Below are 15,979 nucleotides of genomic sequence, written 5' to 3'. Positions count from 1 at the left end.
TGGTACCAGCAAAAAAAGAAAATATAAAGTTCATGAAATTGGTAGAAATCATCTTCTAAATGAAATACAGTTATTAATGCCAATCCTAAACTGTGTCAAGACTTTGCTTTCATACAAAACAAAAACAAACCCCCAAAACCTTGGATTTGTAAATATATGTATATATTGCTGTTATGGTTTGGATAGAAAACGTCCTGCAAAAGGCTGTGCTATGGGCTTCATGGGTAGCTGATGGGCTTTCAGTGGACCTCAAAGGATATGATCCCATCAGCAGATTAATCTGCTCATGAGTTCATAAGTCCATCTCAGGTTCTTGCTCCTTCTCTTCTCCCTTCCTTTCTCTTCTCCCTTGCTACTCCCTCTTTTCTCCTCTGTCTCTTTCTCTCCTCTGTCTCTTTCTCTCCCCAACTCCTTTCCTGTCTGCCATGAATAGGGTTTTCTCCACTTCCTTCTACCATGATATTCTGTCCCACCCCAGGCATAGAAACATTAAATCCTCTGAAATCATGAGTCAAACAAATACTTTTTCCCTTTAACTTTTCTCAGGTATTTGGTCATAGAAACAAACATCTAACTAGCCATTGTCTTATAAATATTATTTTAATAATTATTTACATAAAAGAATCTGGACCGACTAAAAAATTCAAAAAAAGCAAGAGAGGGTAGTAGTACGAAGATTATAAATGATGCTTTACCCTTTTGCTTATTTATTTTTCCATTATGAAAAAAACATGTTTAAAATAATTGTAAAGCTCTAAGGGAAAGAACTCAAAGGCATACCTCCTCTGAACATTTAAAATGGTAGCTATTTATCACATTAGTTCCAGGAAATACTTTTGGTGGTGGTGTGATTTTTTTTTTTTTTTTTTTTTTTTTGGCCAGTCCTGGGGCTTGGACTCAGGGCCTGAGCACTGTCCCTGGCTTCTTCTTGCTCAAGGCTAACACTCTGCCACTTGAGCCACAGTGCCACTTCTGGCCATTTTCTGTATATGTGGTGCTGGGGAATCGAACCCACGGCCTCATGTATACAAGGCAAGTACTCTTACCACTAGGCCATATCCCCAGCCCATGGTGTGATTATTGTTTGGTTTTGCTTTGGGTTTTTGTTTTGTGTTGGTGTCTGTTTAGGAGTGGCAAAGAGAGGGTGCAGAAATGCAGGGAGTCATGGCATTCAGTATGGCATTCACTATGTAGAAAATGAACTATGCAACTTGCGGGCAAAGGACAGGAAAGCCAAGGAAGAGATGACATTGTCCAAATTGAATTGTACTCATTACCTGCCTTATGAAATGGTAACTACTGTGTACAACACCCTAATAATAATAAAATTATATTTTAAAAAATAATTGTAAAGGATATAAGGGAGAAAAATGTACAAATAACTACACCACTACACCAAAGAGGAAAACAGGATTATCTACAAATTGTTTAACTATGTAATACTTATTTTAAAAAGAATACATGGAAATAACAGATGTCTTAAAATTGATGAGTTTATAAATGATTTGAACATTTTTCAAATAAACAAGGTTAAACTTGTATTATACCTTTGCTAGCAGAGTTTTCCCACAGCCAGGCGGACCAGCCAGGAGGATTCCAGCGGGAGTCACCAATCCAAGAGCTCTGAATTGATCTGGGTTACGTACTGGTGCCTAGAAAAAAAAATAATAATACCCATTAGAGGTGTCTACTCAACACTACATATTAAAATTTATCTCGGGCTGGGGATATAGCCTAGTGGAAAGAGTGCCTGCCTCGGATACACGAGGCCCTAGGTTCGATTCCCCAGCACCACATATACAGAAAACGGCCAGAAGCGGCGCTGTGGCTCAAGTGGCAGAGTGCTAGCCTTGAGCGGGAAGAAGCCAGGGACAGTGCTCAGGCCCTGAGTCCAAGGCCCAGGACTGGCCAAAAAAAAAAAAAAAAAAAAGGAAACAACCAACAAAAACCTGCCCCTTTTGTCATCTGCTTCCCCATGCAAACTAGTAGTTCTTGACAAAACAATTCTCCTTGTTTGAGTAAGAAACAACTGACTAAGGGTGTGATTTATGGTTTAGATTATATATAAGTCCCCCTGACCCATATCCTGGATCTCAACCGGGAGTGACTACTAGGCAGAAGGCAAGTTTATTGAAATTTTTTTGAACTGGTTCTACCCCACCATCCCTTTGTACTCTGTTCTCCCAGGGTGGAAAAGTCCTGAGTAAGTGGTGATCCCTACTCTGGACTGTGAATAGTAATCTAATAACAGAAACTCACTGGAAAAATGAGAAGAGAAACAGAGAACATGTAGTCAACACACAGACATACACCTAGTAAAAATCCAAGTAACTAGCTCTCTATTCCTTGAACCACATTTGCCAATGATATGGCAAGTGACACCTACCAATATTGCCATGCTGAGCTCTTCTCTAATATCTTCCAGGGCACCAATATCAGCCCATGTCACATTAGGGACAGTAACAAAACCTTCTCTTTTGGCAGAGGGTTGAACCAAGGCTAGAGCAACACTGAAGTCATTCAATTCAATGCACAGTCCTTGCATCTGCTCCTCTGAGAGAAAATCTTGCTCTTTTAGCAACCCCAGCAGCCTTTGCAACTCATCCTTAAAAGAAATAATTGAGGGGAAAAATGTTCAAGTAAATTTGTTGAAATAAGTACTTTTAAACTTTACTATTCGAATACTTTATAAGGTATAAGGAACTTCCACTTTTTTTTTTTTTTTTGGTTGGTCCTGTGGCTTGCGTATTGCCCCTGAGCTTTTTTGCTCAAGGCTAGTGCTCTGCCACTTTGGACAACTGTGCCACTTCTGATTTCCTGGTGGTTAGTTGGAGGTAAGACTCTCATGAACTTTCCTGCCTGGGCTGGCTATGAACTGGGATCCTTAGACATCAGCCTCCTCAATAGCTAGGATTATAGGCATGAAACACTGGTACCTGATGATTTCCACACATTTCAGGAATTTTCTTTCTCTGTGAAACAAGACTCACATTTTTTTTTTCTTTAGTTGGTCATGGGGCTTGAACTCTGGTCCTGGGCACTGTCCCTGAGCTCTTCAACTCAAGGCTAGTGCTCTATCACCTTGGTCCACAGCACCATTTCTAGTTTCTAGTGGTTACTTAGAGATAAGCCTCACAAACTTTCCTGTCCCCACTGCCTTTGAACAGAGATCCTCTGATCTCAGCCTTATGAATAGCTAGGATTATAGGTATGAGCCATCTGCACCCAACTTAGACTCATGTTCATTTTGTGTTAAGTGTACGTCTGGGGCTGAAACTCATGGCCTTGGTGCTATCCCTGTATTTTTTGCTCAAGACAAAGGGGTCTAACACTTAAGCCACAGTTCAACTTCTAGCTTTTTAGTTTCGTCTTCATTTTATTCTGATTAATATAGTTGGTTTAAGGAAAGGTATACCACTATAATCAAATTTTTAAAAAATGATTTCAGGGCATACACACACACACACACACACACACACACACACTCACACACACACACACACTAGCTCCCAGGACCAGTATAAAAAAAAAAAAGAAGAAAAAAGCAAACAGATTTCTCTCTCTCCTGGGCTAGAAGATATAGCAAACCTAAACACCTGGCAAGTATTAATTTCATCAATCATGGAACTTTGTATTTCATTGTAAAAATTAATGAAGCAGCTTGCTTTTTTTTTTTTTTTTTTTTTTGGGGGGGGGGGGCCAGTCCTGGGTCTTGGACTCAGGGCCTGAGCACTGTCCCTGGCTTCTTCTTGCTCAAGGCTAGCACTCTGCCACTTGAGCCACAGCGCCACTTCTGGCCATTTTCTGTATATGTGGTGCTGGGGAATCGAACCTAGGGCCTCATGTATACGAGGCAAGCACTCTTGCCACTAGGCCATATCCCCAGCCCCGAAGCAGCTTGCTTTGACAAAACTAAAAGTTAGGTCTGTCAAGGTGGCTTAGGGGTAGAGTGCTTGCTTAGCATGCATGCAGCCCTGGGCTTCATTCCTCAGTACCACATAAACAGAAATAGCCAGAAGTGGAGCTGTCCCTCAAGTGTGCTAGCCTTGAGCAAAAGAAGCTCAGAGACAGTGTTCCAGCCCTGAGTTCAAGCCCCAGAATTGGAAGAGGAGAAAAAAATCAACTAAAAGTTATTCTGCTGATATAATTATTTTATTATAACTTATTTTTATAATTTATAATTATTATAACTTAATTATACTCTTGGATCAGTTATCAAAGAAGTACAGAGTAGGCAATTTTCCTAGGGACAAATTTCTTTTTTTTTGCCAGTCCTGGGGCTTGAACTCAGGGCCTGAGCACTGTCCCTGGCTTCTTTTTGCTCAAGGCTAGCACTGTGCCACTTGAGCCACAGCGCCACTTCTGGCCTTTTCTATATATGTGGTGCTGAGGAATCAAACCCAAGGTCTTCATGTATACGAGGTGAGCGCTTTACCACTAGGCGATATTCCCAGACGCTTGGTAGTTTTACTGAAGATGAGAGGACCAGCAAGCTTCTTATTTTTAACAGAAACATTATTCTGAAATAATTAAGAAAAAACTGATTGATGCAAAAATTAAGACCTAGATTTAAGTACCTGCACTGTAAACTACAGATCATATATTGCCCTGAGAAAGTTACAATCTTTTCAACTTACTTGCCTTTGATAATAAAGCTGAAAACACATGCTGGGCACCAGTGCTTGTAATCCTAGCTACTTAGGAGGCTGAGATCCGAGGATGACAGTTCAAAGCAAGTACAAGCAGAGAAGTCCCTGAGAGACTCTTATATGCAATTAACTACTGAAAAATCTGAAAGTGGAGCTGTGGCTGAAAGTGGTAGAGTGCTAGCTTTGAGCAAAAGAACTCAGTGGACTGGGAATATGGCCTAGTGGCAGTGCATTTCCCTCATACACATGAAGCCCTTGGTTCAATTCCTCAGCACCACATGTACAGAAAACCAGAGGAGGCACTGTGGCTCAAGTGGCAGAGTGCTAGCCTTGAGCAAAAAGAAGCCAGAGATAGGCCCTGATTTCAAGTCCCATAACTAAGGGGGGGAAAAATAGTGCTCAGGAACAGGGCTCAGGCCTTCAGTTCAAGCACCACAACTAACAAAATAAATAAATAAAAGTTGAAAACACAATACATTCTTTACAAGGTTTTACAGATCAAATTACATAAGTAGAAACCACAAATTACAAAAATCATATCAATATTATACTGAGATATTATGGCTTAAAAAACTCAAAGCTGTAACCAACTCTAGGGTGGATAATGCGATTGATATGCTCTATAATCTCAGCTACATGAGAGCCAGAGATGGGAAGGATCATTGCATGAGCCAAGGCAAAAGAATTGTCAAAATCCACTGAAAAAGAGGACATTTGCAGGAGGAATCATGGGGATGGGAAAAGGGAAAAGCATATTATAGAAGTACATTTTATATACATGTCTGAAAATAGCATAATGAAACCACCAAAAAAAGGATTTTAAAAAATAGAGGGTGAGGGAAAGGGGTGACATTGTTCAAAAAGAAAAATACTCTTTACCTAACTTATATAACTGTACCCCCTCTGTATACCACCTTTGGAATATTTTTTTTAAAAAGAGGGGGTAGAGTGGTTAAGAAAGAATAATATGGATAAAATGAATTTGACCAATGTATACTATATGCACATTGTAAAACAAAATAATCACCTGGAAACCCCTTTACACAATTTATGCTAATGAAAGTATTTTAACAAAATGTTTTTAAAAGACCAAGAAGCCAGGTACTGGTGGTTCATTATCTATAATCCTAGCTATTCAAAAGGCTGAGATCTGAAGATCGCAGTTCTGCCTGAGCAGAAAAGTCCACATGAGACTCTCATCTCCAATAAACTACTCAAACAAGCAGAAAGTGGTGCTGTGGCTGGGCCCTGAGTTCAAGCCCGAGGAGGGGCCAAAAAGGACAACCAAAAGAAAAGAAAGATCATAACTCTAAAAAACAAGGTGGGCATACCTGTAATCCAAGCTACACAGAAAAAGGAGGATCACAGTCTGAAGTTGGGAGTGCAAAAATAAGACATTACCTGAAAACCAAAAACGAAAACACAAATGGCTAGGAATGTGGCTCAAGTGGCAAGCACTAACCCTAAGCTCAAACTCTTGTACTTTAAAAAGAAAAAAATCGGGCTGGGGATATGGCCTAGTGGCAAGAGTGCTTGCCTCCTATACATGAGGCCCTGGGTTCAATTCCCCAGCACCACCTATACAGAAAATGGCCAGAAGTGGCGCTGTGGCTCAAGTGGCAGAGTGCTAGCCTTGAGCAAAAAGAAGCCAGGGACAGTGCTCAGGCCCTGAGTCCAAGGCGCACACACACACACACACACACACACACGAAAAAAGAAAAAAATCTCCAACAAGGATCTTGGAATGAAAAACATCCCTCTTCATACTCACATGACCATTTTTCAGAACGGGCTTTAGCTAGAAACAAGACACTGTGTATCTGCAAACTATTGCAGTCTACCTAAACCAAACATAACCAAGAAGTATAGCTAAATGACAATGCCCTAACAGAACTAAAAGTATGTCAGAAAAGGACTAGATTTCAACTACAGTGACCCTTTCTTGAATTTCAAGTAACACAAAGAACATTTAAAAGCACCTGTTCTTCAGAAGTAGACTCTGTTCCTACCAGTCTTTCCTCTTGGCCTCCTTCAGATGACAAACCTTCAATCGCAAGATCTTTCTTCTGCTGCTCTTGTAGCTTCATCAAGACCCTATTGACTGCACACATGGCTGCTTCTCGGCACAGTGCCATCAAATCTGCACCAACAAAGCCTGGTGTTAGGTGGGCCAAGTAACCAAAGTTGAAATTTTCAGGAAGTTTCATTTTTCGGCACAAAGTTTGAAGTATTCTGTAGGAAATGCAATATATATATTGTAGATACATATGGATATGAAAACAAAAACAAATGATTTCTAGTTTGATGGTAAAAACAAACCCCTAAATATATTTATTTGGAATACTTCTCAATGGATCAAATAAAGGGTTGGATGTACAGTTCAAGGCATAATGCTTTCCTGGCATGCTCATACCCTGGGTTTTATCCCCAGCATTCCAAGAAATGACCCAAAACAAAACTTCTCAACAGGACCAGCAATAAATAAATAAGTAAATAAATAAAAGTTCAGGGACAGTGCCCAGGCCTGTTATTCTAGCTACTCAGGAGGCTAAGATCCAAGGATCAGAGCCTGCCTTAGCAAGGAAGTCAGTAATACTCTTATCTTCAATTAACCACCAGAAAACCAGAAGTGCTCCAGTAATAGTGCTAGCCTTGAGCAAAAAGAGCTCAGGGATAGTGCCCAAGCATGAAGTTCAAGCCCCAGGACCAGCAAAAATAAAATAAAATAAAATGTGTTACATAGTGGGCTGGGAATATGGCCTAGTGGTAGAGTGCTTGCCTCTTATACATGAAGCCCTGGGTTCTATTCCTCCATACCACATATATAGAAAAAGCCAGAAGGGGCGCTGTGGCTCAAGTAGTAGAGTGCTAGCCTTGAGCACAAAGAAGCCAAGGACAATGCTCAGGCCCTGAGTCCAAGCCCCAGGAATGGGAAAAAAAAAAGTGTTACATATATATAAAATGGATTTTGGGGGAGGTAGGTCATAGAACTTGAACTCAGGGCTTAGATGCTATCCCTGAGCTTTTTCACTCAAGAGTATAATTCCTCTGAACAACTATTTAGCAAAATGCATACCAAGGAGGAGAAATGTGGGGAAGCACATGAATGCAGGGTAAAAAAGGTAGCAAATACAGTCATTATGTTCAATATACAATGAAAATGTACTATGTAAAAACTGAGCTATTGAGCTGGGAATGTGGCTTAGAAGTAGAGTGCATGCCTAGCACAAAAGAAGCCCTGGGTTCGATTCCTCAGCACCACATAATCAGAAAAAGGCTGGGGTGGTGCTGTGGTGGAGTGCTAGCCTTAAGGGGGGGAAAAAAAAAACCTGAACTACTGAGATGGGATAGTGGCAAAGTAATTGCCTAACAAGTCCAATTTCCTGGTTTCAATACCCAGTACCAAAAAAGAAAAGCCAAAAATAAATAAATAAAACTGAGGGGGCTGGGAATATGGCATAGTGGTAGTTTGCCTCATATACGTGAAGCCCTGGGTTCAATTCCTCATCACCACATATACAGAAAAAGCCAGAGGTGGTGCTGTGGCTCAAGTGGTAGAGTGTAAGCAAAGGGAAGCTAGGAACAGTGTTCAGGCCCTGAGTTCAAGGCCCAGGACTGGCAAAAAAAAAAAGAAAGTCATAAAACTGAACTACGGGGCTGGGAATATGGCCTAGTGGCAAGAGTGCTTGCCTTGTATACATGAAGCCCTGGGTTCGATTCCTCAGCATAACATATATAGAAAACAGCCAGAAGGGGCGCTGTGGCTCAAGTGGCAGAGTGCTAGCCTTGAGCAAAAAGAAGCCAGGGACAGTGCTTAGGCCCTGAGTCCAAGGCCTGGGACTGGCCAAAAAAAAAAAAAAAACCTGAACTATGTAACGTAAGTGTAGAAATGGGAGTGGGAGGAAATGGGGGACAATGATGGAAGGGGTGAAATTAATTAAGATGCATTCATGACATAACCTATGAAACTACGCATTCATAATCTAACCTACGAAACTGTAACCTCTATGTACAACTACTTCATAATGATAACTAGACAGACAGACTGAGTATACCTTTCCCTAGATGTTTCATCTGGGATACCTAGGCATATTTCTCTGTCAAACCTTCCTGCACGTCTCAAAGCAGGATCTAATGAGTCTGGCCGGTTAGTAGCTCCAATGACTAGGACACGAACTGTAGGTGCCATATTATTCAGATCTAGTAAAAGCCAAGCACAGGAAACTGTTAAGATATCTGACATATCTGGGCATAATTCTTACACAAATCATTTAATTGTTACAGAGAAAAGATTACACATTTTAAAAGATTTATATATAATGCATCTTGTATTTATTATACATTTATCAAATGTCTAAAATATGAAGATAAAGGATTAACTTTTTGTCAGTAATTCAAAATTGTTGAGATGTAAGTATATAATGAAGAAAACAAGTTTTATAAAGCCTAATCATAGGGGCTGGGGATATGGCCTAGTGGCAAAAGTGTTTGCCTCATATACATGAAGCCCTGAGTTCGACTCCTCAGCACCACATATACAGAAAATGGCCAGAAGTGGCGCTGTGGCTCAAGAGGCAGAGTGCTAGCCTTGAGCAAAAAGAAGCCAGGGACAGTGCTCAGGCCCTGAGTCCAAGCCCCAAGACTGGCCAAAAAAAAAAAAAAGCCTAATTATAGTTAGGATAAACAAAGCAACAAAGCAGTACAGTAAGGCAAAGGGAAGTGATAGCAAGAAAAACTGACATGGCCTAAGCAAAAAGATAAAACCACAAGTGTACCTGTTCTGACCTTAGCTGTTCTGACTCCCACTACAGATGTGGCAATCATCAGCTCCAAAGCATAAAGAAAAAGAATGAACTTTAGATACTTCACATCTGTGCTTCTATTCTACTTTAAGGGAGATTCAAAACATCCCATAAATTACAGTCAGCACATAAGACTCCTGCCCAATAATAACCCTTGTTTCATTCTTATAGTGAAACTTAACAACACTGTGTGAAGATTTAAAATGCTTATGAGGGGCTAGGAATCTGGCTTTGCAGTAGAGTGCTTGACTAGCATGCATGAAGCCCTAGTTCAATTCCTCAGCACCATATATACAGAGAAAGCCAAAAGTATGACTGTGTCTCAAGTGGTAGAGTGCCAGCCTTGAGCAAAAAGAAGCCACGGACAGTGCTCAGCCCCTGAGTCTAAGCCCCAGAACTGGCAATTAATCAATCAATAAACAAACAAACAAATAAATGGTTATGGTCTAGGGGTATGGTTCAAAAAGTAGCGTACTTGACACTTGGCTAGCAAGAGTAAGGACAGAATTCAAATCATACTGCCGCTACAATAGAAAGAAAAAATGCTAGTGAGAATGCAATATATGAAGAAGCATGATAAGCAAGTGCACATGTCTGGCCTTCATCCCTCTACTTCATGTGATAGTCTCAGAAAGGGCAAACCTGGATATAAGCCCCAGAGAGCCTGCCCCAGGGACTATTTTACCTTTAGGGTATCCTGCTACTATTCTCTTCTGATATTTAACAGACTGCTCTGTAGTCAAAAACTATTTGTCCAGTAACAATATTACTGGTTTCAAAAGAGGAATAAGGAAAGGTTTGATACCATTTCAGACAATTCTAACTGGCAAATATAGCTTTAATATACACAGGCAAAAATTAATGAGGTTTCACACGGAGATGACACATCTAGGGAAGGTGAGAACTCCAAGAACAAAGTCTAGGGACAAGAGCAATATTGTTTCAAAAACAGTGAAAAAAATCTGAGATGAGGTACAGAAGAGTCAAAGCTGCTATAGCTTACTCTAGAGATAAGACTTTTAGGAATGAACTGAACACGGGGCTTAAAGTTATTTTTGCTAAGTATTATTTCTCTCCACAGAATCAAAACTGAACAGGTGGGTCTGAGATTATGTTCCTCACAGAAATTAAGAAATGTAATAAGATGCTGAATAAATCATCAAGAGTTTATATAGAACATTCTATAGTGAGTAGGCAGTCATAAAAGGATTTCAAGTTTTAGTAAAAAAAAAAAATAGCATCATTAACTATTATTAGGGCTCAAAGTGGTGGAGCACTAGCCTTTAGCATAAAAGCTCAGGGACAGGCCCCAGGCCCTGAGTAAAAGCCTGGGGGAAACGGGATGATCCCAGGTGCAGGTGGCTCAAGTCTATGACTGTACCCTAGTTACTCAAGAGGCTGAGATTTAAGGATTATGGTTCAAGGCCAGCCCAGGAAGGAAAGCCATGAGACTCTTTAATTAACCACCAGAAAACCAGAAGTGGAGCTGTGGCTCAAAGTGCTAGAACACTAGCCTTGAATGAAAAAGCTCAGGGACAGCCCCTAGGCCCTGAGTTCAAGCCTGTGACTGATTCAAAAAAAAAGAAAATTAGAAAGTGCTTCAAGCAAGGATGGGAGAGAGGAAAATGAGAGAGAATGTGAGACATTGATCAAGAAATATTTTATTCATTACCTGATTAGAGAATTTTTAACCTCTTTATACAATTACTTAGTAACATTTACTCAATGTGCTATTTCTAAAACACATGCTATTTCCAAACATTCAAGGTGATTTTTATTCCTTCAAATTTTTCTCAAGACCATTATGGTTCCAGGCCCTGGTGGCTCAAACCTGTAATCCTAGCTACTCAGGAGGCTGAGATATGAGGATCATAGTTCAAAGCCAGCCCAGGCAGGAAAGTCTCTGAAACTCTTATCTCCAATTAACCAAGAGAAAACGGGAAGTGGCGCTGTGGCTCAAGTGGTAGAGTGCTAGTCATGAGCTGAAGAGTTCAGGGACAGCACCCAGGCCCAGAGTTGAAACCCCAAGGCCAACCAAGAAAAAAAACACAAAACTTGCAAGACATATACTCTTCATTTGTTTTGTTTTTGTTGCCAGTCCTGGGGTGTGGACTCAGGGCCTGAGCACTGTCCCTGGCTTCTTTTTGCTCAAGACTAGCACTCTACCTCTTGAGCCACAGTACCACTTCTAGCTTTTTTCTATGTATGTAGTGCTGAGGAATCAAACCCAGGGCTTCATGTATACGAGGCAAGCACTTTACCACTAGGCCATATTCCCAACCAAGACATATACTCTTAAAGGGTAAAATTCCAGAACTATAAAAAACAAACCATTAGTATACATGTAATTAAAGATAATTACAAGATAATATTTTAATATTAAATTTTTAATATTAACAATCTTTTATAACAAAGATGAGATTTGCTGTTTGAAGATTTTATATACTCATAATAATTTACACTATTTTAAGAAATGTACACTTGAAACTAACCATCCATGCAGGTTAGGAGCTGGGCTACAATTCTTCGTTCCATATCTTTTGAAGCAACTTCTCTTTTGGGGGTAATAGCATCAATTTCATCAAAGAAAATAATACAGGGTGCATTTGACTAGAAAAAAAATATCAAATAACAACTATAAATACATTCTCTACCAATGCATAACTAAGTGTGTGTATTTGTGTGTATGTATACACTTAAGAATTTTTATTTTTATTTTTTGGCCAGTCCTGGGCCTTAAACTCAGGGCCTGAGTACTGTCCCTGGCTTCTTTTTTGCTCAAGGCTAGCATTCTGCCACTTGAGCCACAGCACCACTTCTGGCCGTTTTCTATATATGTAGTGCTGGGAAATCGAACGCAGGGCTTCATGTATACGAGGCGAGCACTCTTGCCACTAGGCCATATTCCCAGCCCTACATATTAGAATTTTAAATTCAAAGATCATTCACCAAAATATAACCATGAGGAAGGCAGTTCACATTATGTTACTTCTGACTGTTATATCTTAAGAGAATCAACATGCTTCATTAAAACTACAGATAGGAGCTGGGTGCCAGTAGCTCACACCTGTAATCCTAAATATGCAGGAGGCTGAGATGAAGATCACAGTTCAAAGCCAGCCCAGGCAGGAAAGTCCATGAGACTCTGAAGTACCAAAAAAGATGAAGTGAACTGTGGTTCTAGCCTTGAGTGACAAAGCACAGAGACAGAACCCAGACCCTGATTTCAAATCCCACAACAGACCACCCCCCCGCCACGGTCACCCCCTCCAAAAGAAGGAAGAAAAAAATATATAAAATAAAATTTCTCTTCATTTTCTCTTCATTTCACATCAACTTCTAGTAGCTGTATTAGACATGTTCATTAAGTCACTATATGCTGTAGATACATCACTTTTTTTGTGTAGTGATATTTTTGGGGAGTGGGAGGTTATTCAGGAATTTCTTTTGGTAGTACTGGAGTTTAAACCGAGGGCATTTCTAGACAGGAGCTCAACCACTTGAGCCTCACTCCCAGACCAGTTTGCTATAGTCATTTTTCCAACAGTCTCTCCTGTTTTATGCCCCAGTCAACCTGGGCTCATATTTAGGCTCCTTGAGGAACTGTGATGACAGCTATAGGTCACACTACACTGAGCTTTTTATTGGCTAAGATGGTTTCTCACCAACTTCTGGACCAGGTTAGCTTCAAAATCTTCTCTACCTTTACCTTCTAAGTAACTAGAATTACAGGCATAAGCCACCACATCTAGCCTTAGTCCTGGGATTTGAACCCAGGGAATTGTACTTGCTAGGCAAGCACTTTACTACTCAAGTCATAGCACCAGCCCTTTTTTTCATCACTGCTCAAGTGTACAGAATTGGCCTAACTAATATTCAGTGCTCTTTCTGGGTGCAAATCACTGAAGATTTTTTTCAGAATTTTTTTTTCCAGAGGGACAGTGACATACACCAGAAGTACTAAAGATGAGGATGGTTCGGCCAGTAGGATACACTGAGCAACATAGGCCAAACCTCACCTGAAAAGTAAAATCTCAAAACTAACTTAATTCTAACAGATTTGGGTATTATTATTACCCTAGTTTTATAAGTAGGAAACAAAGGGTAGAAAGATTAAGTGTTTTATCCAATATTACACAAAATTTGAGCCTATCTTTTTCACTGAAAGTATAGACATTTAACCACCGTACTAAGCTGAAGATAATTTTTATTTTTGTGCCAGTCTACAGGCTTGAATTCAGGGCCTGGACGCTGTCCCTGAGCTTTTGGTGCTCAAAGTTAGTGCTCTACCAACTGAGCCACAGCTCCATTTCTCCACAGCTCCTTTTTTCCACTTTTTGGTGGTCAAATGGAGATGAGTCTCATAGACTTTCTTGCCTGGGTGATTCTCAGATCTCAGCCTTCTGAGTAGCTAGGATTACAGGAACAAGCCACCCATGCCAACTATAATCTTAACACAAATGTTATCTTCTAAATTTTAATAATACAATCTATAATTGATATAAAATTACATTTATAACTGATCAGAGAACTTTTTCTCAGCTTCAATTATACGAATAGAATTTGTCCAGGTATTTGTTTGGCTGCATTCATAATGAAATAATACTAAATACATCATTTTTCATGTTGTTAAGTTGTTTGAATAAACTTAAGCTAAGGAAAGTAAAAGCGATAAAGTATTATGAGCTACTTAACAGCCTGAACGTCTCATTATCTTTTTTTATTTTTTTGCCAGGCCTAGGGCTTGAACTCAAAGCCTGGGTGCTATCTCTGAGCCTTTCTGTATGCAAGGCTAGCATTCTACCACTCGAGCCACAGCACCATTTTCTCATTAAATTTGATAGTTTGCATCATTAAATGTTTTAATATTTATCACCATACATAGAAAATTGCCATGCTTACAAAAGAATGTGTTGGGGTTCAGCTTTAGCCTTGAGGGGGAAGGGCAATGGAGAGCGCTCCTGAGACGCTGCCCTTCCCCCAGCCCTGGGGGAATGTGGAAGCAGGCCACAATTCTCTGGGTCCAGAACCAGAAGAACTGGCTTTGCAACCAGCCCCCCAACTTTCTCGCGGGCTTTCCCCCTGGGGTGGTGCTAAGCAAGTGACGTTAGCTCATGAGGGGGTCCTATGACAAGCTCACCAGCCTATAGCCAGCTCTCTGATCGATCACCCCTTTTCTCGTCACCCCTACTATATCAACCGCTAGCCACTCCCTTATTAAATCAGATTTGCTCTTGAAGCGTCTCTGAGATCCGCATACGCCTGGCTTTCTTCACGGGTAAGGAGGGAGATAAAGCAATCTCGTATGGCTGCGTGCACCTGAGGTCTTTCCTGAGCCCCCCACTCCACTCTGGCCTTACCTGCGGGTCAGGTGACCAGGGGAGAGGGTGAGAAAGGGAGCGATTAGAGTAGAGTAGAGCCTGAACCCCCGCGCCAGGGGAGGCGACCCGAGCCCGGCAGAATGGACAATGAATGAGGTAATTCTGACATGAGAAAATAACATCTTTAATACAAGCCTACAACATCTGGAAATTTGACATTAGCCATTAGCTGACTCACCAGAGCTTGTTCAAATAAGTCTCTCAGCTTTTGCTCAGATTCTCCAGAAACTCCTGACACAATCTCCGGAGCAGCCACTTTCAAAATTGGCAGGTCAAGTTCCTGTGCACAAATACATAAAAGAACAACCAACTATTCAAAAAAAAAATTTTTTTTGGCCAGTCCTGGGCCTTGAACTCAGGGCCTGAGCACTGTCCCTGGCTTCTTTTTGCTCAAGGCTAGCACTCTGCCACTTGAGCCACAGCGCCACTTCTGGCCGTTTCTATATATTTGGTGCTAAGGAATCGAACCCAGGGCTTCATGTATACAAGGCAAGCACTCTTACCACTAGGCTATATTCCCAGCCCAACTATTCAAATTTTAACCTCCCTACCACCTTCTTACCCAAACTTCCCAAAATAATTACATTTTTTTAAGTGACTGATCTCACCAGGCACCAGTGCCTCACACTTGTCATCCTAACTACTCCTGAGGCTGAGATCTGAGGACAGTGGGCTGGAAGACAGCCCAGACAGGAAAGTTCCTAAGATTTTTATCTCCACATTAACCACCCAAATCCAAAAGTAGAGCTGCAAAAGGTAGAGTGGTAACCTTGAGCAAAAGAGCTCAGGGACAATACCCAGGAAGTGAGTTCAAGCCCTGGGATTAGCACAAAAATCACAACAAAAAAACAAACAAACAACCAATCAATCTCCCCCCCCAAGAAAGTTCATCTTGGTTGTGGGTACAATAACACTATTTAAAAAACTATGCAACACATTTATGCAAACAAATTAAGTGGACACTTGCTACTTGTTTTCTCTTTGAAGATGTCACTATATTGCATTTGTTCATATGAATGACTTTTAATATTATTTTATCACATTAAAACTACACTTGAAGCTGGGTGCCAGTGGCTCATGCTTGTGGCAGAGTGCTAGCCTTGAGCAAAAAGAGTAGGAACAGCACCTAGGCCCAGAGTTCAAGGCC

The 15,979-nt window shown here is 40.7% G+C and overlaps 1 protein-coding gene across 1 annotated transcript in view; it reads right to left on the bottom strand.

Annotated features, from left to right (window-relative positions):
- The window catches only part of Nvl (nuclear VCP like), a 72,004-nt gene that overhangs the window by 41,156 nt on the left and 14,869 nt on the right, over positions 1-15,979 (bottom strand). Inside the window, exons 10-15 of the mRNA XM_048358267.1 lie at positions 15,011-15,112; positions 11,944-12,061; positions 8,705-8,849; positions 6,629-6,881; positions 2,387-2,605; positions 1,548-1,652 (exon numbers count right to left, since the gene is read on the bottom strand). Coding sequence (XP_048214224.1) covers positions 1,548-1,652; positions 2,387-2,605; positions 6,629-6,881; positions 8,705-8,849; positions 11,944-12,061; positions 15,011-15,112 — 942 coding nt within the window. The remainder of the gene's footprint in view (positions 1-1,547; positions 1,653-2,386; positions 2,606-6,628; positions 6,882-8,704; positions 8,850-11,943; positions 12,062-15,010; positions 15,113-15,979) is intronic.

This window comes from Perognathus longimembris, chromosome 11 (assembly GCF_023159225.1).
Source record: "Perognathus longimembris pacificus isolate PPM17 chromosome 11, ASM2315922v1, whole genome shotgun sequence".
NCBI lineage: Eukaryota > Metazoa > Chordata > Mammalia > Rodentia > Heteromyidae > Perognathus > Perognathus longimembris.
Note: the sequence above shows the minus strand (reverse complement) of the source record. Positions and strands in the feature narration are given on the sequence as shown.